The sequence below is a fragment of the Gavialis gangeticus genome, unplaced genomic scaffold (assembly GCF_001723915.1).
Source record: "Gavialis gangeticus isolate Ggan-Ray unplaced genomic scaffold, GavGan_comp1, whole genome shotgun sequence".
Classification (NCBI taxonomy): Eukaryota; Metazoa; Chordata; order Crocodylia; family Gavialidae; genus Gavialis; species Gavialis gangeticus.
This window is the reverse complement of record NW_017729024.1, coordinates 124,192,724-124,216,663: the sequence shown is the minus strand read 5'-3', so window position 1 is coordinate 124,216,663 and position 23,940 is coordinate 124,192,724. Positions and strand designations below refer to the sequence as shown.

Here is a 23,940-nt window from a genome sequence, read left to right as displayed (position 1 = left end):
GTGGGGGGGGGTGGGGGGGGGGGGGGGGGGTTACTTGCTAGAAAAGTAGAACTTTTCATTTGAACTGGTAGTATTTTGTTGAGCTGATAATAAACCATCATTTTTCTTAAGTTCAGTATTTAATGAAACCTTTTATTCCAATTCTGATGTTTAATTAAAGTGAAAAATACTGAATATTATACTGTTTATATCATATACGCACAGTAGTTTACACTGGATATGGTACCTTCCATATGTGTCATAGTAATGGAGGTGTGTGTACATGAAAGAACATTAGCTGTTGCTGAGCTACCCCATACTGTGGTATTTGGTATAGTCATTTACACTTCTCCAATGCAAAATGGTGCAAATTAAAAATTCATCACTGTCATCGTTTTCCATTTATTTTAGGGATATAAATGACTCCACAAATTATTGAAGAATTGACCCTCAACCTGCAAACACTTCAGATCCTAGGAAAGAAACATCATATTTAAATAAAAAGTATTTATAGATCCTTTCAGAAAAATGAATCCTGGGGTGTTAGGTTCTGCAAATGCCTCAGAAACAATACATTCTGCCCCCGATTAAAAAGTAATCCCCAAAACAGGTAAAATAAGAAGACTGAAAGAAGTTTAATAAGTTGCCGCATTTGCAGCAAACATCCATTCGATGAAGAAAAATATAGGAGTATGATATTCCTGTTCGTTACTGCAAAGCCTTAGTAAAAAGAAAAAAAAATGAATGCTTGCAGGATATATATATTTAAAAATAAGAAATCATAATTTATTTGGACATGAACTGATTTAACATGCATCTATGCCACAACAAAAAGGAGAGGAAGAACTGACAGCAATGAAAGTATTTTATTTTTCAAAACATCACAGCTCTAGTTAGTGACAGGGCTGTCTAAGAGAATGAAGCACATAAGGAAAAAACGATGATAACTGAACTCATTCCAGTGTCTAAAGCCATCCAGATGTGGTCCCCCAAGCATCACTCTGTGTCAACACTGAAATACCTGTCAGCTGCTTACAGTGATTACTCATGCAAGATATAGCAAAGGCCACAAGATCTAATGGTTTCCTGATATCTATTGATTTTTTTCCCAAAAAGCTTAATAGTTTTCCAATTTGACTGAAATAGGATTTGTGTGTAACTGGGGCTGAATCAATGTCCTTTCTTTTAAAGAAAATTACTTTACCATGACAATTATTTAGCTTTGAACTGGAAGGTGTCAGTCTCCTAAATGGGAAACAACTGAATTGCCAATAAGCACTTCCTTCATTTTCTTGGCCAACAACAAGTTTTTAATTAACAGAGGTCAGAACAGATTACTTTAAATAGCTTTTTCTTAATTCCTATCAACACCTACAGAACATTTTTGTACAGTAAATCATCATAAACAGCACCTATTGAGTATTCTGTATTATTTACCATTGGGTTAGAAGAATAAATCATCTATGGAGGCTGTTTGAAACACCGTCTATAAATTCAGTAACACTTAACTTTGTGCTATCAACTGGAAACTACAAATTTATTTATACTACCTAATTGTGTGCAAATTAATACATTTGCTTGGTTTCACTATGCATTGCGCTTTAACAAAAAATCCAAGTCCACCAATTACAATCTCCATAATAAGAGTAATGACAAGTTGAAAAGTGCCTACATATAAATAGCACCTCCATAGTCAGAGCTGAGACTATTCCAGTATATTTCACTCCATCCTGTCTGATACTGCTTCCAGTTATTTTTTATCCATACTCATTTATTGACAAAATATTGCATTCCTTTTTTCTTGTTAGCTGTCAGAGCCAATATTAATATGGGAAAAAGAACAAGATTCTTTTGCACCAGAACACTTGACTAAGCCTGTATTATAGTCTATTCTGTAGGCAAAAAGGTGCAAGTCTAGAAAAACAAATCATACTTGTTCCAAAATAAAAGATTGTTCATAAAAACATGCCCATGACAAATGAATATGTTATATTAGTTTACCTGGATCTGCTAAACCAGTTGTTTCTAACAGTATGTAGTCAAACTTTCCTTTCTTTTGCATCAGGTTCTCAATAGCCTTCAATCCATTGTCTCTGCAAAAAAAAAAAAAAAAAGAATTAAATTATAGCAACACTCCAACCCTACTTAAACTTAGGCAGACAAGGTTCTTTGGGTAAATATGATATTTTTTAATAACCCTAAGCATCTGAGCTGCTAAGAGAGATATGGATATGCACATCTTTTGGTTTAGAAAATAGTGTAGCTTAATACTTGAAACAAAAACACTGGGTGTCAGAACTCATAGCCTCATTTCTGGTTTGGAAGCTGAAGCAAAAAATAGGAAAAAGATTAGTTGGATACTGAATTTAGTTCAGTTTCTCTTGCCAAGCCACAATATTTATTTAATTCAATTGGCACCATTCCATTCCTCCAAAAACTAAACATTTTGGACACTTATAAGAAAAGCAAAGAAAACCTTGAGTTAGATTTCCCAGACTAACAGTGTAATAGCACTCATTAAGCCAGAAGCAAGGAACTGTAGATTTTAACTTGAGCGTTTCACTTTCAAGACAGGTGTCCTATTCGCGAGGGCACACAATGTTCTGAAAAGGGTAACCCTCAATCCTTCCTGTTGGAACTTTCCACTTAGAATAAAATACCATAATATTGAGACAGAGATGAAGAGAGAGACTGTGTCTCTAACGTAACAGCAGGGATATTAATATGGGACAAGGTAGACCTGGGCTCTAGTTCCTGTTTCAGTTAATGTTTTGTTTATAGAAAGTTGAACAGTGGCAACAGGAGAGACTGAGCCATTCAACCCTATCAACCTGATTTTCCCCAAATTTTCTAACTTCTACTAGGTAAAAGAGGCCACATTACCTACCACCATCAGCTTTATGACTCTAGCCCTCAGTTCTCCCCCATACTCTTATTGTTCATCAATATCAGTGGACTGCAACCTTTTTAAGGTGAAGATTACTTTTTGAAGTAAAAGGCAACCCAGAATCTACTGTACCACCCCCCACCCCCGGCTCCACTGGGCTGGGTCAAGAGCACCCTGCTGGGATCAGTGGTGCAGACCCCTCCTGTTCCCTGGCACCGCATAGGCTCACTCCTGCCCCAGCCCCAGCCCCAGCCCCAGCCCCAGCGGCTCTAGGCTGCGACTTCCTGCCTTCCCGGGTCTTTCTCTCCCAGCCCTGCCCCAATCCCAGCCAGGTGGAGCCACATCCTCCCTGGCCTCGAGCTGCAGCGGTGCCAGTGCAGAGAGCAGCCAGGAGCCCAGGGCAAGTAGGAGCAGGTTCTCCCCTCATCTCTCAGCATCTCTGGGACACTTCTCGGCCCTGGGACATGGCCCTTGCTACTCTGCCGAGGGGACTCAGGTCCCAGCTGGAGCCCCACGCTGGGAGCGGGGTGGAGAAGGCTGGGATGCAGAGCTCAGCAGGCGTGGGGGGCAAGCAACCCAGTGGGGGGCAAGCAACCTGGGCACAGCCCCCACAGGGCAGAGCAGAGTGCCCCAGAGCCCTGCTCCTCCAGCCTGTGGGCAGGACAGGCAGCTCTGGTGCAGGATTGGGTCCCAACCAGGCTATGCCTCCCACTTGGGGAGAGCCAAAAAGCAGCAGCTCAGAACCTGGCAGTGCAGCCAAGGTGCCCTGTAGTCTGGATCTGACTGGTAGGTTGCATCTTGGTTACTCCCACTCCAAATGCCTGATGTACTCAAGTCCAAGCTGACCCTGAATTTAAGAAATTTAAGAAGATCTCTCCCCCTGCTCCCAGCCTCTGTTCCACATTGGCAAGCTCCATCCCCATTCTGGTCTATACTGAGCACAGCCCAGGCCAGCCCCTATAGGGCTGCTTGCTGCTCCTATGGTACTGGGTTGGGGCCATGCTCAGTGCCCCAGGCTGCAGGGTAGACAGAGCTTGCCAGCATGATGCAAAGGTGAGGTGAGGAAGAAGAGGGACAGATGGGGAAGCAGAGGCTGCATGGGGGGGTGGGAAGGGGAAAAGACATGGAGAAGAGGTGGCAGGGGAGAGATAGCAGGGTACAGAAGCAGCAGCAGAGTGGGGGCATGGACAGACAGAAGTTGTATTTACAGCCCCGACCTTGGGCAGGGGCTGGAGCCCAAGCTACGGCATCCCCCTTCCTCTCTACCGCCCTTGTATACAATTCTAAGATGAAGAGCTTCCCCCCTCCCCATGTTAAATGGTGGGGGGGAGAATCTCATCTTAGAATCGAGTAAATATGGTATTTTTCTGCTTTCACTGGTATGTGCAATTTATCTTAACATAATATCAAAAGCCATCAACATACTCTTTATTACCAGACAACTACTGGGTCTGCCTTTTCTCAGTTTTGGAACTTCATTATCACATTCCAGAAATTAATCGCAATAGCTTTCTGTAATAATTTCCAGGCAATAACATTCAAGAATGATTCTGCCTTGAGACAGAACATAAAAGCATTTAGACTAGGAAAACACTAGAGGAAATAAACCCTCAGTAACTGTTTGCACACGTGCCTGCAGACTGGTAAGAGCATACATTTGCCAGTTTCATATGGTAAATGAAATTGCCATATGAATTTCACAGGTAGTTCTATTAATATCAGACGAAAAATTAGGTTAAACAAAGCAGTCAATAATTCAACTATTCCAAGTTTTACCTAATGGGTAAAGACTTCTAAAAAAAAACCTTTCCAAAATACAATACATAAATATCTAATGGGAAAGCAATTGTAGTAATTAGTCATTGTGTTTTAAGCTGTTATTGATTTCTAATCAATCACTTAGCTCAGATTTTATACTATAATAGAGGAAACACTCCTTTTAGGAAACCAGAGGTAAATGTGGAAGTAATAAGACAAAATTATTTTCTTTTCTTGTAGCCATACATACAGTTCATTCTTCTACTCCTAATAGAGCAGTCAATTTTGATACAATTATGCCAAACAGACAAATATACAAATTGATTATATACCAAATTGGGGGGGAGAGTTCATTTCAATTTTAATTAGAAAAACAGAACAGTATTTAGCTGCTTTTAAAAAAAATCTGTGAGCCACTGGCTGGTAACCTATGGCTCACAGGCTGAATCTAGCCTGCTAAGCGATTTCATCTGGCCTGTGAAGCCAGGACACTGCGGGCAATGCAGCAGGCTGGGTCAGGAAGTGCAGCAGCAGTAATCTGGCAACAGGGGAAAGCAATAGCAACTTGGTCATATGCAATAGCATGCCTCTGCAAAAATTGGTGCTAATTCAGTGCACTGCCCTTAAGTAGTCTTTAACAGGCATCAGCCACCACTTAATTCCTAGAAGGTAATCAGATTCACTCACATGATGGACTAAGCAAAAGTTTACCCACTCCAAGGCAGACTCAAAACTTACTCTTGACATTTATTTTAATTACAAAATAAAAAGGCAAAAATATTCCTTACTTTACTGAACAGCAGAGACAGCCATTTCTGAGCTCAAGCCATTCTTCATAGAGCTCTCCACCTTGGCTTATGGCTAAGGATTTCTCCAAGGCACTTCCTAGAAATACAGGAATAGCATGACTGCTATATTTTTTATCTACATAAATGTGAGAAAACATCTGAAAATAAGATGAGAAAAAAATAATATTGGATGTTTATTTCTAAGCTTGACGGTATATCATGTTCCCATTCCACCTTCCCAACAGGTTCTTCAGACATAGGGTGACCATATGTCCCAAGCAAACTGGGGTAGTCCTGGCTTGCACATGATGTATGGACACCCTATTCAGATATTACATTTGGTTCACAATCATCATTATTTTAGAGAAATTTAAGGTTGAAGGGCCAGTTACTACAACAGGGAGCAAAAAATAATAATAATAAAGGATGAAAAATGTGCAAGGACAAACTGAGTTTTATCAAGCAGGAAATTTATGTCCCACTTTTTTAATCACATGAAACCCTCACTACACAGTCTTATTATCTGGGAGTCTATGACTTGGCATAGAGATATAAAGCTGGAGAAAAGTCAATCTCAGAAGCATAATCCTCCTCAAAACCACTGAAAATTTTCTTTCTTAATGTAGCTTAATACTAATTCAGGACATATTGCTGACTATCAGTATTAGTTAATAGAATCTTATGCTGCTAAATCAGCCTTTGGAATAAAATGTTTTTTATCCAAGCACACAGTACCCTACAATGCTACACAAATGTAATTTTGGAGGAAAGTATGCCTGCCTTTGAGAGGGATGACGACGAGGAGGAAAAAGTAAGGGAAAAAAATCCTCTTTCAGTTAAATGCCATTTGCTTGAAATTGTTCAGATGTTTGCAATGTTAGAAGTTTTTTCTATCTACATGAATTATCAGGCAGAAAGGAGAGGAGGTCTTTGAAGAGACTACAATATAGTTACTTACACTATGCTGACGAGCTGAATTTATGTATAAAGAAGAAATAGCTTAATTCTTAACGTTTCCATAGTGCTTTACATTTTCAAAACAATGTGCAACTATTAACTGAAAAGTTCTGTGATTTGCACTAGTTTTAAATCTATGGGCTGCATCCAGATGAGTGCAGATGTGTGGGCTTGTGGTGCCACACACACTGAACGTGCAGGTGTTCCTTGCACTGCTACTTTGCAGCATGGGGAGGGGGGTTTGACCCAAAACCAAGCCAAAAAAAAAAAAAAGCAGGGTGGCACACATGGCAAAACTGGAGCCTGGCTGGGCAGAGCCATGCTGTAGTCACTGGCCAGGCTCCCAGCTGCAGAAGCATCACGGCTGCAGCTCCCTCAGGTCACCAAATGTATGTTATGTTTTTACTTGTCATTTGACACAGATGAAGAACTGCAATCACTACTTACATCGCACCCACTAACTAAGGCTCTCAAATAAAGACCATATATCATCTATTTGCCAATCATAGTGTGGTTTATTTTCACCAAATAATGCTTTTCAAAATGTACTGTATCTAACATGAAAAGTACTTACATATTCACATTTTTGGATTGTATGTAACATTTCTGTAGTTTCACATACCTTCCCCAAATTCATTTAGAATAACTGCTATTCTTTTGCTGTGCTGCTCTGTCAAAATATAATTAAGAAGAGTCGTCTTCCCAGCACCTACAAAAACAGTCCAAGTTTCTGTTATATCAAAATAAGGAGTAAAATTAATTCTGGAATGCAAAGATAGGGTCACACTCTTGAGATGTGCTTTTTAAACATTACTGAGTAGTTGAGTAGCTGCTAGTATTCAGTCTCTGGGCTGAACTCTACTGAAACATGACTTTTCATTTTTATACCTTTGGGTATAATGGAGGGTTCATTTACCCTCCTCCATTTTTACTAACGCAGGGATGTCAAACTCACCCCTGATCCCAGGCCAGATCCAGACCGCAGAGGATCCTCCTGGGCTGGACCCACCAGGCCAGCAGCAGTGGGTCCACATTTGGGTGGCAATACAGGTCCAGGAGCTGCATTTGGGCAGCAGCACAGGGCTGGACAGCAGAGCAGGGCTGTGTTCAGGCAGTAACATAGGTCCACATTTGGGCAGTAGCACAACTATGGGGGCTTGCCACCAATAGCCATGTCTGTCAGAGTCCAGGGACCCCAAATTCTGTGGTGAGCTACACCCCTTGCAACTTTCTGTAGCCTCCTAGACTACCAGAGGTCCTAATAGATTGGTTTTGCGAGCCATATGTTTAACATTCCCATACTAAAATACTTGAAAAGAGTCCCAGAGACGCCTATTGTATCCCCCCAAAAGTCTTCAGGAACCAGCTCAGTTTCTTCCACAACACTGAACTTTTTAAAGAAATTTACCAGCTCCCTTTCACACTAGGTGGTCTCTCAATGGAACTTTCTTTTTTGTTTCCCCCACTGATAAATCAACAGGACTGCATTTCAACAGTTTTTGCAATATACAAAATCTGCCTCTTTCAAAGAAAACTTCAGTGCCAGTCACTTATAATATATACACATATATATTAGATACATAGACGTATCACATATATATTATATGGATATATATGTATATACATATCACATATATCTAATACATTACACACACACACACACAGCTCTGCATGCCCCCCTAGACCAATCCAGCCTGAGAGGGCCAAAAGGTTGGGTAACACAGCTTAAGTCACTTATGTATATGCATATGCACATGTATATATGCTTACATACACGCATGCACACAGACATGTGCACACATGCTTTTTCAAGTGCAAGAGTGAAGCATGCCACCAATTTTAATCCAAAAAAAGTGTTCCCCAGGTATCAAAAGTCTGGGAAACACACACGTGTCCATGGGTCAGTGGAGAGGCACATTAAGCTAAACAGGCCGTGACCCAAAATGATTTTGTAAGCCCCGGGCACAAGAAGAGGGTTTATGACAGGGGTAGGCAACCCCCAACATGGGTGCCCGGGAGTTGCGTATAAGGGCATTTTGCTTGGCACTCATGCATCGAGACAGACAGCACACAAGGAGCCGGGGCTGCGGTGCCACAAGGATCAGGCCCCTTGCGGCTCCCCACCCTCCACCCCTGGCACTCCAACATCTTCCAAGTTGAGGTTGCGGGCATTTTTGGCACTGTACCCAAAATGCTGCCAACCTCTGGTTTATGACATTAAGTGGCATCAGGACATGAAGCCTCCCCTTGCTGCCTCTGACAGAACATGGACCGCAGTGGCCTAAGAGGCAGATTTGAACAGATGCATTTGCATGGCACTGCAGCTCATTTTTGTCCTGACACAGCAACCACTGGGAAGGCAACTCCTGGGCTCGGAGAAGCTGCCCTGCAGTCCTCAGTACCCAGAAGCAACGAGTGTCCCAGCTGAAAGGCACACAGGCTGCCTGCTCCTGCTGCGCAGCTCCCAGCAACATCAGTGAGCGGCACCAACACAGGCACAATAGGAGCACTAAACTTGCGTGGGGGGGAGGGGAGGGCTGGCAAGTGTTACATGCAGCGTGCTCCATGAGTCACTTATTACATACGTGGGTACTGCGAGCCCCGCGGGTCATTACGGTACGTGGACAGGGGGCTTTAAACGTCCCCGCGCGAGGGCGGAAGCTCATTGGCTTCCCGCCGCGGTGACGCTTAACGCCCCCTCCTCGCGCAGCCCAGGGGCCCCGTGCCCCTCCCCCGTTACCTAGGTAACCGGTGATGACTGTGACCGGGATCCTGGCGCCGAGGCCGGGCGAGGGGCTCCGGGCCCCTCCTCCCCCAGCCCCGCCTGGCGGCCGCACCGCGATAGGGACCAGCTCGGGACAGTCCTCGTCCTCCATGGCGGCCACCACTGGAGAGGCGGGGCAAGCGCCGCAGCAGCCTCCGCTACACTGAGCGCAAGCGTTCCCGAAACCCCACCCCTCCTGGCGTGCGTCACGCGGGCGCCGAGCTATGACGTCACGGGGGGCGCGTTGCCCGTGTGCCAACATTCGCTCCTGCCGGCGCACCAAGGGTTAAGGAGGCTGATCCTTTGGGCTGCCCCCGCCTCGTTGGGATCTGTAGTGCATGCGCAGTGGTTTCCGCGCCTAACCGCACCTCCCACCAGCGTGGGTGGAGGAAGAGAGAGGGTGGGCGACGTGGTGGGGGTGTTCCTTTTACAAAGGGCGGTTCTAAGGCCCGTGGCGGTTTGTTCCTTTTTACGTCAGCATGCAACATCATATGGCTGACAGGTGTACAAGGAAGCTCAGGGAGAACAAAACAAGTGTTCCTGGTGGCTTTGGTTCCCGTTGCATCTGCAGACCTGTCCCACACCAGCACCTCCCGGCCAGGGGCCCTGAGATTCTGCCAGGGGTGCCGTGGGTTGCAAGGCTAGCGCGGCCCTGAGGCACGAGACAAACCCAGAGATTTCACATAGTTCACAGTGTACAAAACATTCTGGCCTTTCCTGCTCCTTCTGAGGCCTTTGCAGCAGAAGAAAAGGTTTTTGCCAGCTGCACTGATGTCCAATAGGCATTAATCATCGCACCAAAAGTGTTCGCCTGTGCTCATGCAGTTTTTTTAGTCTAATTCACATTAAGTGTCACACCAAAAGTGTTAATTTGCAGTGATGCACAGGAGTACTGATTATGGTGCATTAAGTTTTGGACCTGTTATTACAGGTCCAAAACTTAAAGTGCTGTATTACAAGTACTAAACTTAATGCGTCATAATTACCGTGCATTCATAACTGTAGATGCACCTGATGTGAGTTTCGGAGTGAAGTTATTTTGTTCATTCTGTTTGGAAAGCACTTAGCACAGTGTGTGGACACTAATGAGAATAACAGGTACGTTGCTTGGGTTTGGAGTTTATTTAAATAAAAAGTTATCCTTCAGAAAATAAAACTGACTGTAATGAAACCAATGTAAAGAAGAATACATTACACAGCGTAAAACAGGAGATAGAAATTAAGGGCTTGATCAAGCAAAACTTGAGCACATTATTATTTATATATGTGAATAGTAGCAGTGACTTCAGTGAGATTACTCCAGTGTAAAGTCAAGTGCATAAGTGTTTGCAGAATTGGGGCATGGGAAAAACTAAGCTTCTGGGTATGTAAGTCCTGCAACTTCAGTGGGATCCTTAACAGGCAAATTGGTCTGCTGGCCTAGAGCTCAGCAGAAGATCAAGCATGCCTGTATCTTTGCAAAACAGCAACTAATCATTCATTTCAGGTACAATGTAAATGATCTCACACATGCACACATGCAGATGTAAGATTTTTATGAGATTCCTTTTTATTATGCTATTACTAGCTTCTTATGCCATTAGACTGCAGTGTTTTAAATGCCTTAGCTTAGCTTATATATACAAGTACTGTTTTTAGTCAACAATGAAAAAGAAACTCATGACATTCAAGTGATCTAATAAGATCCTTACTTGTACGATTGACCTTTTTGGGCCATTGGGTAGGGAACAGATTATTTTTAATACAATATTTCCTCTGCTCACTTTCTGCTTATTGTGAAGAAGTCCAAAGAAATATTTTTCATATTCTTTTGAAAGAGTAGCAGATAATGACAGTTTTACATATGCCATTATCCATTCTCTTCTCTTCGGTGTTGGCAATATGTGTGCAATGTTTTAGAAGTGTTGGTGGTTGTCAGACATCTGTAATGTCTACATAAAAACTAGAACAGGGAAGGAAATCAGAAGGTTGCAAAATGATCTCTGTTCCTTTTCTGTAGCTTCAGTGGCACAGAAATGAAATTAAAAAACTGGTTTAAGTTTCACATGGACTTTTTAAGTATATTTCTTTGCTATTCTTTGCTTATTTTAATGATCCTAGTGACTGGGGTGAACACTAAAAAATATTTCTATCTGGCATTCATAGGCTAACTTCTTTTCTGTTAAATGTATGTAAGTTATGAATAAGTCTATTGCCTTTCTTGGAGTTAATTTGGACTGATGTCAGTATAAAAAGCAGCAGAATTTGACCATGTTTTTGCATGTACTTGTATTAAATAAGAAGATATGCAGTTATACCAGCCATTACATATTTTTCTGTCCTTTTTTTTGCACATTATAAGTGTGTAAATAAAAAATCACAAAACTTCTCAGATGTTAGGTGTTTCTTGTAAGGTGGACCACAAAACAAAGCAGAACATGAATGTTACTATAGTTGGGACAAATTCATCTTCAGGAACTCAGATAAGTATTTGAAACTACAAAATTAAATAGTCTAATATATACTAAATTTATTGGCAATGCTCTCACTGACTTCAGTGGGAATGATATCAGACCTTAACTCCTCAGTGGGCACGTCTACACATGCAGTAATGCACCTTTTCTAATGTGCATTATATTTACTACCTCTGGGCACCTATACAGGAGCGCCAAGGATGCTCCAACACACTAGAATTCCAGTGCATTGGAGCAGACTTGATTCATCAGAACAGATGCAATTAATCAGCACCCCACACTTAAAAATGGCGGCAGAAGCACTTGTAAAGCTCCTTGAATGAGCTTTAGTTCAACCACCCCGCCCCCATTTTTAAGCGCAGGGATGCTGATACATGAGATGCTCCCAGAGCCACTCCAATTAACCCGGCTCCCCCACCACTCCATTTTGTACGTGTAAAAGTACCCTACAAAATGATGTACTCAATTAATGTGAATTATGCTGTGCTAATAAGTAGTAGTGAATTTGCACACTCTTTTAGTGATGCTTAATGCACAGTAGACTATTTTACTGTGCGTTAGTGTAATGTCATAGTTTTTTACATAATGCTTTAATGCACAGTAAAATAGTCTACTGTGCATTAAAGCATACATGTAGACACACTCAGTAAGTATGAATCTAAAGCCTTCCTACAATGACAGACATTACTTAGGACATGAGCATTGCGCTATCACCCCTCCCCATCACAAAAGCATGTTTAATGACAGACTGTTGTGACATTATCTCCAGCATTAACAGCTCAATAAGTTGTACGAAGAAACTGATCCTTTGCAGGGGTGTCACTAGCTAAGTGATAATTCCCTGCTTTCTGTGACGCTGTGGTAAAAAGGGAGGTTGCCGGCTGGGCAGGGCAGTGGGGAGGGGGAAGGTGTCTGAAAATGTTTGTCATTATGTCAGAAACCGCCAGATGGCATCCAGAAGCAGCTACATATTATTTGATGGTAGTTCCTTAGTCTGTTTTGGTTGCAATATTTTATACAAGGCTGCCATTTGCTTTTTTGTTGCCACTTTCTAACTGGTTTAGTGCTTGACTTGATTTCCAAGGGACATGACAAGGCCTTAAGGCATTGAATGCACTGGGGACAATTAAAATACAAAAATGCAAATAATTTTTTTTCTTTTGAGTGGGAGGACTGCTCTACGTAAGGCTCGTAAAAGCAGGTCGGTCTGTCTTTTACTGCTTTGCCTCCATGGGTGCTCCAATATCTTAAAAGCAGTTATATTGTTGTGGTAAATTTCCTGAATGCAACTATGACCAAAGTGTGCGGGAGCAGCTGATGCAAGGAAAAGTTTATCAGGTTCTGTTGGATACATGCTGACTGTAATAAGCTGCTCCTAGCTCAATACATCCAAAAAAGAAATACCTGGTGTAGTTTAGTTATGTATAGCCTTTGTTTGTTAAATTTATCTAGGGAATTTGATTTTTAGATCCTTCCTAATATTTTCCCTACATTCTGACCAATTACAAAAACTTTCTCCTGGTTTTCAAGGGCCAAGCAAAGTATTTTTGAATATTGTGTGTGTTTATAAATGTTATATATAATTTGATGCATGTGCACTAGTCATCTTGCTCATTCCTTGAGATATGCAGTTTCTCCATTGGACAGGCAAGGACTGTAGAGGTCTTATACTTGTTTAACCTGGTTCAATAGCTCTTTATTTCCCACCCCATGTTTGTAGCTCTGACAGCAGAGGAAGCTATTCTTGTGGAGATAGTAATACGTCAAGGAAAAAGACACAGCATATCTCACCCCAAAAAACCCAAAGCTTTAAAATGTGTTTTAGTAAAAGGAAGTATAGCAAGGATTGATTCCTCCTGTGGGTCTTGCAAAGAAGAAAAGGGAAAATTCAAAAACATTTCTAAAGCATAAAATAGCACAACTTGCACCAAATCGTCAATCTAGGGAACAAGTAGGGAATGGCCTGTTGCAGCTTCCCTTCCCTTTTACTGTGTTTGTTTGTCAGTTTGTTTTTAGACTCTGAGCTGTTTTGAACAGGAACTGGTATTTAATTTGTGTTTAAAAAATGTGTACCACATCACAGAAGGTTCTAAAGAAATTCGGAGGAATGCTAATGGCCAGATTCTCTACCACACTCATGTACTTTACTTACTCGTAGCTGTTCAGCTCTGGTACAAGTTTGAATCTGCAGAAAAGCAGATGCAAGTTATTCCAGTAACTCTGTATCAATGGAGAACTGGGCATAGGAAAATCTTGTGCTACACCCTTTATAATGAACACAAACTAAACTCAACAAACCAGAGACTGCAGCCCAATTTGGGCAAAAGGAACTGTAATACAATAACATTTCTTCTCTGGCCTGCAACTGGCCTTCAGTGACAATACAGAAAATGAGTCAGTCAGTCCTGATTCTGGTGCTTTCCGTCTAAAGGTGAGCAGAGTTTGCGGTGTTTTAAAAGAATGTGACAGCGGATCAAACAGGTTGTACATATATGTCAGATGCTTAACTGGACATTGTAAATATGAGTTTAAATTTCTATGTGACTATACTGCCAACTAGTTATAATTACATCATATACTGGAATAGCTTTAAATGCAGATTACCAGGAACAATATTTTACACTGATGCACACAATAGGTAAAGATTGTAAGTAGTGAGGTCCAACAGTTTCCAGTCTCTCGTACATTCATAGTTGATGAATTGTGAAGGACAGACCTACAGAATCATAATATAGACAATCTATGCTTGGTAGCCCTGAGAAAGGAGAAAATCTCTTGGAAAGATTACCAATGAGTAAGTACATTTACCACCTGTATCTTGTGGGGAGGAGGTAAATTTTTGTCATTTAAGACAAAAAAATCCCACAAACTAGTTTCATATATGCCTAGTGATGCAATTGGTTTCCAATCAATATCCATTCTGTCCTTTATAAATAATTTTTCTTTTCCTTATTTATTTTTCATATCAGCTCCTCAGGTCTCACTGATGCTGAAGAAAACCTATGTGTTCTGTTTATGATGCATCTAGATTTATTTCCATTACCATGGAAAAATGTATTTCAAATTTTGGTTCAATCCCTCAGCTGCTCTGTGTTTCCTCTCAGGCATATAGTACGCACTTTTAAAAAGCCACATGTGAAACCATGATCTGGTGGTTGATATGTACCTCATTGTACCTCATTGTCGACTATCTCATTGTACTTTACTGTATTATTTTTAATAATAAAATTAATGTTTTTATTAAAGTAAATTTACATTATTTATTACATTTTTAATTTAATGACATATTACCTTTAAATCAAAAACACAAATTCTGTCATCTTTATATCAAGTGGCTCCATACTTCACAAGGAATCCTACTGCGATCTACAGGAGCTAGACAGGTGAGATTTTTGATTGTGTGCAAGTGTATTAAGCAGATTTAATGGGAGGTTTTCTAAGTTGAGGGACCTAAACCTGGATCTACCTTGATTCACTAGCATCTGTCTGTAGCATCTAAGTAGTCGTGTGTGATATGAAAAATATAAATTTTAAGCAAACACCTCAGATCTTTTAATCCTTAAATCTGCACCTGCCATGCAGCCTACATAAGAAAGGGAAAAGAAAACATCTATAAAGAATATTTTAAAATAAATATATAACAGCAGGAATTGTAAAAATAGCAGCAAAATATTAATAGTAATTTTAAGAAAAAGAGCAGTTAAAAACTGCTAAGCTAAAGAAACTCCGCATGAAGGTTAGCAAGGAGGAAGTACAAGGATGAAAATAGTAACACCACTTACTACTTTTTAACAACCAACATTGGCTGTTATAGCACAGGGGTAGCTACTGCAGTGTGGCTAGGTAAAGACATTCAAAATGGCCAACGTGGAATTGATCCAAGTTACATGGTTTTCTGTAAGCAGCATAGTTTAATTCAGTATTGAACAGAACACACTTTCCCTTGCGGGGCGAGGGAGGAGGGGGAGCAAGGCACAAATCTTAGATCAGGTTCTGCCTTTTTTAAAGCCAGTTTGTGTGCGTCACACTTCTGATCTGTTACCTGTATAGACTGGTTTTGTGTGCTGAACTTCTGTTCTGTTATAGGTATATAAACCAGTTTCCAATCACTTACACCAGTAAAAGTATGTCTGTGCCTGGCCTATGGATGTCTGCCACTGTTACCCTTTATGTATCTCTTAGGCATCTTTAGTTAGTCTATAACAGCAGTGCTCAACTCCCCAGCCAGCAGGCCAGACTTGGCTTGCAGAGCTGTCTCATTTGGCATACCAGGCTCCACACAAGTCTGAAAATTTGGTGTCAGGAGAGCAGTGGCAAAGTTAATTGCCACTCCTCTGCTGCCAAATTTCTGGACCCACAAGGAGCCCAGTAGTCCAGATAGCATGGTCCTGCATTTCAGCTCAAGCACCCCAGAGCCATGCCAAGGTGGTATGGGGTGCAATCTGGGCATGCAGGTCCCAACCCCATGTGCCTGTTCAACAAAGGATTTGGCCCACTGACCAGCCTCATGCCACTCACCCAGTGCTTGGGACTGAAAGCGTGAACAGCAGTGGTCTCTAAGGTGCAACTATACCCTACCTATTTACCCTTCTGTTACACACAAGTATTTCAGATTAGGTGCCGGATGAATAGCATATCAACAGCATACTTTTACTATTTTAAATAAAGAACTGGCTTGGCCAGTAGAAAATGAGATACTGAAAGCAGCAAAATATTTTCCTTGGTACCATTTGTGTCTGTGAATTACTGGCTCCAAGTCTCCAACGGAAACTTTCCTCCAGGACCAGGTTTCATTTTCTCGCTTGTGGATCTAGTTCTATCCCCTACATGTTACAGTTTTACAAGACAAGGTACAGCAGCTTGTATCACATCCTGAGACAGGGTGGATTCAGAGGAGGTGCACTGGTGCACTTGTACCCCACTTTGATTCCTGGTCCATCTAAAGTTTAAAGCCAACTGCCCAGCAGGGGCAGCAGCATTTCTAGTCAGGCAGGAGCCAGTGAGTCAACTGACTTCATGGTTCATCAGAATTTGCTTGATTCCTTCTAAACTCTTAATTTCACAGAACACGTTTTTTTCCTTTTAAATGTTCTTTAATGGTTTCCCTACTCCAGCTATCCTTACTTCTACACTGCTGCTGTCTGTTAGCTGATCCTAGTAATACCACCCAGCACTTTTTTTGTTAACTCTAGCTAAAAACATTGACTTGGGTGTGGAAATATGAACTTCAGTGAACATTACCTCAGGTGTGAAAATCACTTTCAGCGAGGCACTGTCCAGATGCTCAAGGAAGCTTGATTGTGTTTCATGAATCTGAAGAGAGACCTACATTTGACTATAATGACTTCAGGACTAATGAAACAACGTTTTTGGATTATTTTTGCCCAGCATGTTGTGGTTTAATATATACAACAGATGACATAGCAAACGAATACACATTCCAATAAAGCTTTCTTCCCCCCCTTCAATCTTAAATGGAGGAGTATAGCCCTAGGCCCCAGTTTATTAGTGACACCAGTTTCTTTTTACCTGGAGAAAAATGTGTTAGGTGTGATGATGCCCCACCCCATCTGCAATCCTAGATCTGCCCATGCCCCCAGATATAGGCTCCAAGAAAAGATTCGGCTTTTTGTGCCTAAACCCTTAAGGCTCTTCATGGCTCACATCCAAGTCCTCGCTGGGAGGCCCCCCCTTGCCTTGCTCTTAGTAAGGACCCTCTGGAAGTCGGTGCCCCAAAGGGGGGCACCTGCTGGGAAGATTCAGCCGAGTTCCGGGGCTGGGAAACGCGGCTGTACCGGGTTATGCAAGAAGCCGGGAAGGGCGGGAGCTGGCCGGGGGTGCAAGCGCTGATCTCTCCCGGCACAGGCCCGGGGGGCCCAGCCTCCTGCCGTGCGCGCGGTGGGGCTGAGCCCGGGCGGGTGCCAGGAGAGAAGGCGCGTGGAATTCCAGCTGCAAACAGCTGGAGCCGGCAGGCAGGGATGCTGCGGGCGCCGGCGGGCAGGGTGAGCCCTCCCCCTCGCTCGGTTTCACTGAGGAAGGTGAAATGCGGAAGTTTCCACGGAGCACTGACAGCCCAGCCCGGGTGTCTTGAGCCCCGGGCATGAGCTGCGCTCCCCGGGCCCACGCCGCCAGCCGCAGAGCCCAGGGGCGCGGGCAGGGATGGCCACGTTGCCCGCGCCGGACAGGAGGGCGTTCGCCCTGAAAATCAACAGGTAAGACCGAGGGGGGCAGGGCGCCGCCGGCTGGGGCGGAGGGGACCTGTGCCCGGCAGAGCCCCTGGCAGGGACGTGGTGGGGGACGGAGAGCTGGACGCACGTGCGCCTCGCCCTCATTGTGCTCCTGGCCGGGCAGCCCTGGCCTCGCCTCCTCCCCTTGGCACAGCGCTAGCCCTGGCTAGATCCAGCCTGGTTGATTTAATGCCCCCCACCGCACGCCAAGAAGTTGATCCCCTCCTCCCCGCCCTGCTTAAGACTGCTCAGATCATGCGTCGGGGCTGGGGCTCTGCTCAGCCTGCACCCTTGTCTCCCTTTTGGACTGGTAAGACCTGGCCAATGCTTGGTTGCTGCTGACCTGTGTTGTCAGAACAAGTCCCAGGTTTGCTTGGAAATGCTGCTGCTGGTGGGCTTGTGCTCTCGAGCCAAGAACAAGGTTCCCCTCCCCCAATGAACATGAAGAAAGGTATCTTTGACCATACAAAGATGTCCTTTGCAGTATAAGATTAGCAGTGACATGATGCCCATTACATTCCTTCTCTGTTTTTTTGCTTTTTTATCTGTAAAATGACGGTACCATTTAAAATAATAAACCCTCAAAACACTTCTTTAAAATTGTCCCTATTTAAACCAAAAGAATTATAATTAAGTGGTAACAAGCCACCCTTTTTACTGGTAACATTGCCTTCTAGTATATCTTAAATTGGGGCCTTTTCCCGTAAAAGCACAGACTATTCAGCTGGTATGTGCTTTGCGGTAGGATTGAGAAACCGACAAGGCGTTTATTTGGATGCTGTTAGGTAAAAGGAAATAGGGTAGAAGACTACCTCTGAAGGCTGCAATTCCAGGTTGATTTATAAAACAAAGAATAAGCTGTGGTTGACAACATGCAACAAAATGAAAAATAGGGTAACAGTTGATAATGAGCACTACCAGAGAAAAAAAAAACCACTTACCTCCTCTATAGTCTGGAAAAGATGAAGTATAGAGGTATTAAGGATAAAATTAACTCTTCCCTAACATATGCTTTTCCTATGATAAAAGACCATTTTATTTACCCAAACCTTAGGTATTCATTTAAAGTTGCTGGAAGAATATACTATTCAGAACACTGAGGTGTCCTATTGAGAGTTTTTTGGATGCTGCATTTCTCTTTTCAACTTCCTATAGACTGTGATAGGAACACTGATTGACCTGATGACATTACAGCTTCTCTTTCTTAAAGATCACAGTGTCAATACTGAATGCTTGTGCAGTAAATCTAATATTTAAATGTCATCCATCATGCCCTGTGATTATAATTTAATAATACTTATATTTGTTTTGCTAGCATCATCCAGGAATAGTTTTGTTTTACAGAGCTGAGATATACTATTTTTCTCCTCCTCTATTTTTTTTAAAACATATCTATTTGCTAGCAGAAATTATGGCTTTTACTTCAAAAGCTGTGGATTGCTATTGAATAGGCCAAACCCTGTTTACCTTATTCACACACGTAATCCTAATGATTAATTTGTATTTGGCTATATGATTTGGGAAAGGTAGATTTCATACACAACTGTAACATTAACTTATTTTTTAAAGGAGCCTCTAAGACTTAAGTATTTGTAAATCAGAAGACTCTTGTACATCTTGCACATGCATCCAAACCAACTGTTGCATTCTCCAGCCGCAGACTTCTGTTCCTCTTTCTTCAAAACTAAGTTCTTTAAACATTTACATCATATCCTTTCACCCTGAACTAGTATCTTCTACTAAATTTCATTCTGCAGTCCCTTCCTCCTAAGAGTTGCATATAAAAAAGATTATTTCCTTTATCTACAACTCAGCTGAGCTTTTTGTTGAGTTTTATGAGGAGGAGGTGATCTTTTTTGCTGTGCTTTTCCAAGCTGATTAGATCAGGGGGTAGAGAGAGCTGTAGTCATTTAAAATACCACAGAGGCTGTGACTGTCATGTTAAAACAGTTCTTTACCTGCAAATAGCCCTATTGATCATTAAAGGCTACTATCTTTTCATTTTACTTTTCACACTTCCTGTAGTTTGAGTATTTTGCTTCATTTGGCTTTTACTTTTTGCACTCAATTTTGACAGTGAAGCTGCATGTGTCCGTTCAAAGTGATGTTAATTTCTTGGCCGTGAGCAAAAACATTTGAGTTGCAAATACTGCAGGGAAATAATAATTGAATTACAGATGCCATGTTTATTTAAAACAGCTTACATTTTTATTCAGTTCTCAAAATGCGCTTTGCCTTGGAAGTTGTGCATATCTCTATAAATGTGCCTTCCTGTCACTACTACTCTGATCTTACTGCCCCTCTCCTCTCTGTTTTGTTTCTTACATCAGACTGTTGCTTCCTGTCTTGCGTGATTCTGCAAAGACTTAAGCATGTGTGTACATGTGCTTACTTGACTGGCCCCTTTTGATTTTAAAGGGGGCTACTCATGCACATAAAGTGTTTAAAGGAACAGAGCCTTAGATTGCAGCTTTTCAGGACAGCAACTGTTTCTTACCATATATCTGCATTCTGCCCAGACTGGTGGGTTTCCTGATTTAATGAGGGCTGCTAGGTGCTAATGTAATACAAATAAAAACAGTAGAAAGTAAAATAATCATGGAAAAAATGCAATTCAGCTACAACTTCATAAATTACTTTTTAAATAAAACTTAAATGTGAGAACTAAAAGCTCAGTTGTCTCTTTATATGTAAAACTAACAAAAGAATGGGAGAGCCAAAGCTGAATCTTAGCAGAAAAACTGCCTTCATAAAAGTCTCTGAATGACATGTAAGTCCTGTGTTTGCATTCTTTGGAAATACTGGGTATGCAAGGATGGCCAAATCAAGCATGGAGTATGTTACACTAGATTACCTCTGTTGAATACAATATATATTATCCTTTAGATCATAAAAAGTCTGGATAGAATCTGTAACTAGATGTGTTTTGAAGTCTTATTTATATGCAAAAGCAACGAAGGCACTAATTCTTGTGTGTGCATGAAAGAGAGAGAGACAACATATTGCCAAAAGTTTGGTTATAACACCTAGTACCTGAAAATGCTATGGCATATCTTAAAGTGACTTTATGTTGTGAATTTAATTTGGATACTTTCACTCTGCAGTGTTTGGGAAAACACAGCATTCACAGAAAAAATATTTCTAATTTTAGCAGTTTCATTTAGTTACTGAACTTTTCTATTTTACAAGCCAATTGCCCATCAAGAATGACAGGGGTGGGGGAGTGGGGGCTGGGATGGAGTGTTGCCACCTAACGCTCAATGCTACTGCCATTCTGCCGCTTGCAGGGAGCAGGGTGGGGAAGCTGGGGCCACCACTGCTGGCCTTTGCTCTTCCACCCTCTGTCCAGTCCTCGGTGCAGCTTCAGAGTCATGGCGGCGCTTCCCCACGCTTGGAGCGCTCTGATTGGCTTACATTACAGACGGACAGACAGACATAGGCTTTTATAATATTAGACTCTTATATTGTACAACCAGTGATATTTATTTATTTTGATTTCAGTCTGAAAAGAAAACCTGTGTCAAAATGCACCTGTCCAAAGCTCTGGCCACAAAAAATATACAATTAAGAGCACTTTCACAGAGATATTACAATATGTACAACCATCCAAAGCAGCAGTACCATCCAGCCTACCCCATGCAATGTATCCAGCAGTCATGTGAGCCACACAGCTTATAACTGTCCATTTACTTTCTCACTAGATAGAAATCTTACCGTTGACTATCTCTGCCCACCACCAATATTTACATATCACAGTCTATTTTTACCATTTGCTTCTATGATCCTCCCTCAACTTATTTATCAAGCTCACAACTGCCAAAACATAATTACCCTTTCTTATGCTATTTTTAAGAATTATTTTTTATAAAGTGATTTAGATAATTTCCAGCAAAAATATTTGGGAATGCCTCCATATGGCCAACATTTGGCTGCAAAAATCATAGTATTTCCCATAGTATTTAAACTCCACTATATTTATACCATTAACACCTGTTTTCTGTTCACTGTGACTTACTGTGCTTGTATGGACCTTGTGCACTGCACTTCATTAAGCCATTTATTGTATTGGTATGGGCAAGATATCAATTATATCTAAATTATAATTTCTAGAACTTCCACTGTTTGGGCCAAGCTAGTTACTTAATTGTTTTACATATTTGTTTTGAGAATTCAGTTAAATAAAGTCCAAAAAGATTGTCTGCCTTTCAGAAGTGTACTACAACTGTATCTTACTAGTCAAGTTTTATATTTAAATTGTATTTTATAAAATATAATTTGAAAGTGACATAAACTAAGATAAGTTTTAAAAAATTGTTACTGATTGTTATAGACCAAATTGTTTCTTATCACCATGGCTTCTAATTATCCTAATACTGTTTATTGATGTGTTTGTAGCTATATATAATGTGTTATATGTTCATAAAATTATTAATTTTTCATAAACTATTTACAAATATACCCTTAATTTTACATGTGACCATTTAGCCACGCTCTTCATTACTTAACCTGGCATAGTAAGTGATAAGATAAAAGATCTTTTCCTGTTTGTTAAATCAAATTAGAAAATCCTAGGCACATATGAGAGTAGATTGTGACCAAAAAAGTGCTTAGTCTTGAACACCCTTGATCCCATGAGTTGTCTCATTGGAGTCATCAGAACCAGTTCTATAAGTGAGGATTACTCAAGTGACTAAGATTTAGCAGGGTTATGGATCTAGTTTGTTCATTTAAACCAGTGGTTCTCAATCTTTTTAGACTTAAGGCACCCCTCGAAAAATATGAGCTCTTACACCATGTGTAGAGAAAACAAGGGGCATGTGTGCATGACACTTTAAAGTGGGCTAAATGCTTTTGCACCGCTTTAATGGCATCAGTGTTTGCATGCCTCGGTGGCATATAGCATGTTAATTCCAGCTGCTGTAGGAAATTCGGTAGTGTAATGCGCCTTAAATGACTTGGGGTGCAGCAAACTAAAACTCCTCCGAAGAGGAGGAGTCCCCCTACAACCGTGGAGCAAAGCCGGGCTCTGTGCAGCTCAGGTGCTCTGCAGGAACCTTGCAGGCAGCCTGACAGCAGCCTGGGAAGGCAGACTCCACCCAAGAAAAACAGTGAGCCTGGTTTTCTTCCCCCACTGAGCCTGCCTGCATGCATGAGCTGTGCTGGGGCCCTGTGCTTCCTTCTACAGCTGCGGTGCCCCCCCGGGACTGCCCAAGTTGGGTGCCTGTGGGCGGGGGCTGCCTGGGGGGGCCACCACTGCTATGGAGGGAAGCACCAGCCCCTCCCCCCGCCCGCAGTCCAGGGACCACTCCACCCGCTGGCAGCTTACCCTCCCCTCTGCCAGAGAGGCAGGTAAGTGCAGGATGTATGCATGACACAGAGATTTTAAGGGCCCTAAATTGAAGCGGTGGGTTTAAAAACCCACCCGTTCAATTTAGGGCCCCCATTTTGTCTACACAACACGCCCTTAGCTTTCATTTGTTTTTTGACAGGAGAAAAATAAGAGAGAAATTATACCGTTGCACATAACTTAGAAAGCCCACAACAGGTCAGAATGTTTTTAAAACTATGGATTCCTATTTGAAATCTCTGGGCCTAGCTTGTGAAACATGTTTGCTCCTAACAGTGCTAACATTGTGTGGCATACTGTGGTATCCCTGAAAGGATATCAAAGCACCCTGAATGAAAATCATTGATTTAAGCAGTCAAACCATAACACCTATGAGTTCACTTGAAATCCATACTTTATATGTAAGACACACTGTGGCTTACAAAATCATTACGAACCATTTTAGAAATAGGTTTTGCATTTTATGATCTTATTCCTTTGCTCGTAGTAATGATGACAATATAGTTTAAAGTTGCCTGTTGTTGTGGACGCATTGCTTTTCACATACTACATCTCTGGGATAATAAGTGTTTTTGTATTTGGTACATGCATTGTGAACCACTAGTAACAGATTAAGAATAAAATAGGATGAATGTCACTTTCACATGCCATATGCAACATTTTGTCAGTAGTTTCATTCATTAAAAAGGCTTTAGACTTATGTAATATTAAATATTACAAAGCCAGTCCTGTAAATCCACCATGTAAAATTACTTGGAATTCCACATGTGGAGAAGGTGC

General features: G+C 41.8%; 2 protein-coding genes across 2 annotated transcripts in view; one reads left to right on the top strand and one right to left on the bottom strand.

Moving 5' to 3' along the window:
- Positions 1-9,307, bottom strand: part of LOC109297686 (COBW domain-containing protein 1-like) — a 59,947-nt gene extending 50,640 nt beyond the window's left edge. Inside the window, exons 1-4 of the mRNA XM_019517660.1 lie at positions 9,110-9,307; positions 6,992-7,078; positions 5,413-5,509; positions 1,981-2,072 (exon numbers count right to left, since the gene is read on the bottom strand). Coding sequence (XP_019373205.1) covers positions 1,981-2,072; positions 5,413-5,509; positions 6,992-7,078; positions 9,110-9,245 — 412 coding nt within the window. The 5' untranslated portion in view covers positions 9,246-9,307. The remainder of the gene's footprint in view (positions 1-1,980; positions 2,073-5,412; positions 5,510-6,991; positions 7,079-9,109) is intronic.
- A 7,870-nt stretch (positions 9,308-17,177) lies between these two features.
- DOCK8 (dedicator of cytokinesis 8) overlaps positions 17,178-23,940 on the top strand; it is a 162,246-nt gene continuing 155,483 nt past the window's right edge. Inside the window, exon 1 of the mRNA XM_019517658.1 lies at positions 17,178-17,798. Within this exon, the coding sequence (XP_019373203.1) occupies positions 17,746-17,798 (53 nt within the window). The 5' untranslated portion in view covers positions 17,178-17,745. The remainder of the gene's footprint in view (positions 17,799-23,940) is intronic.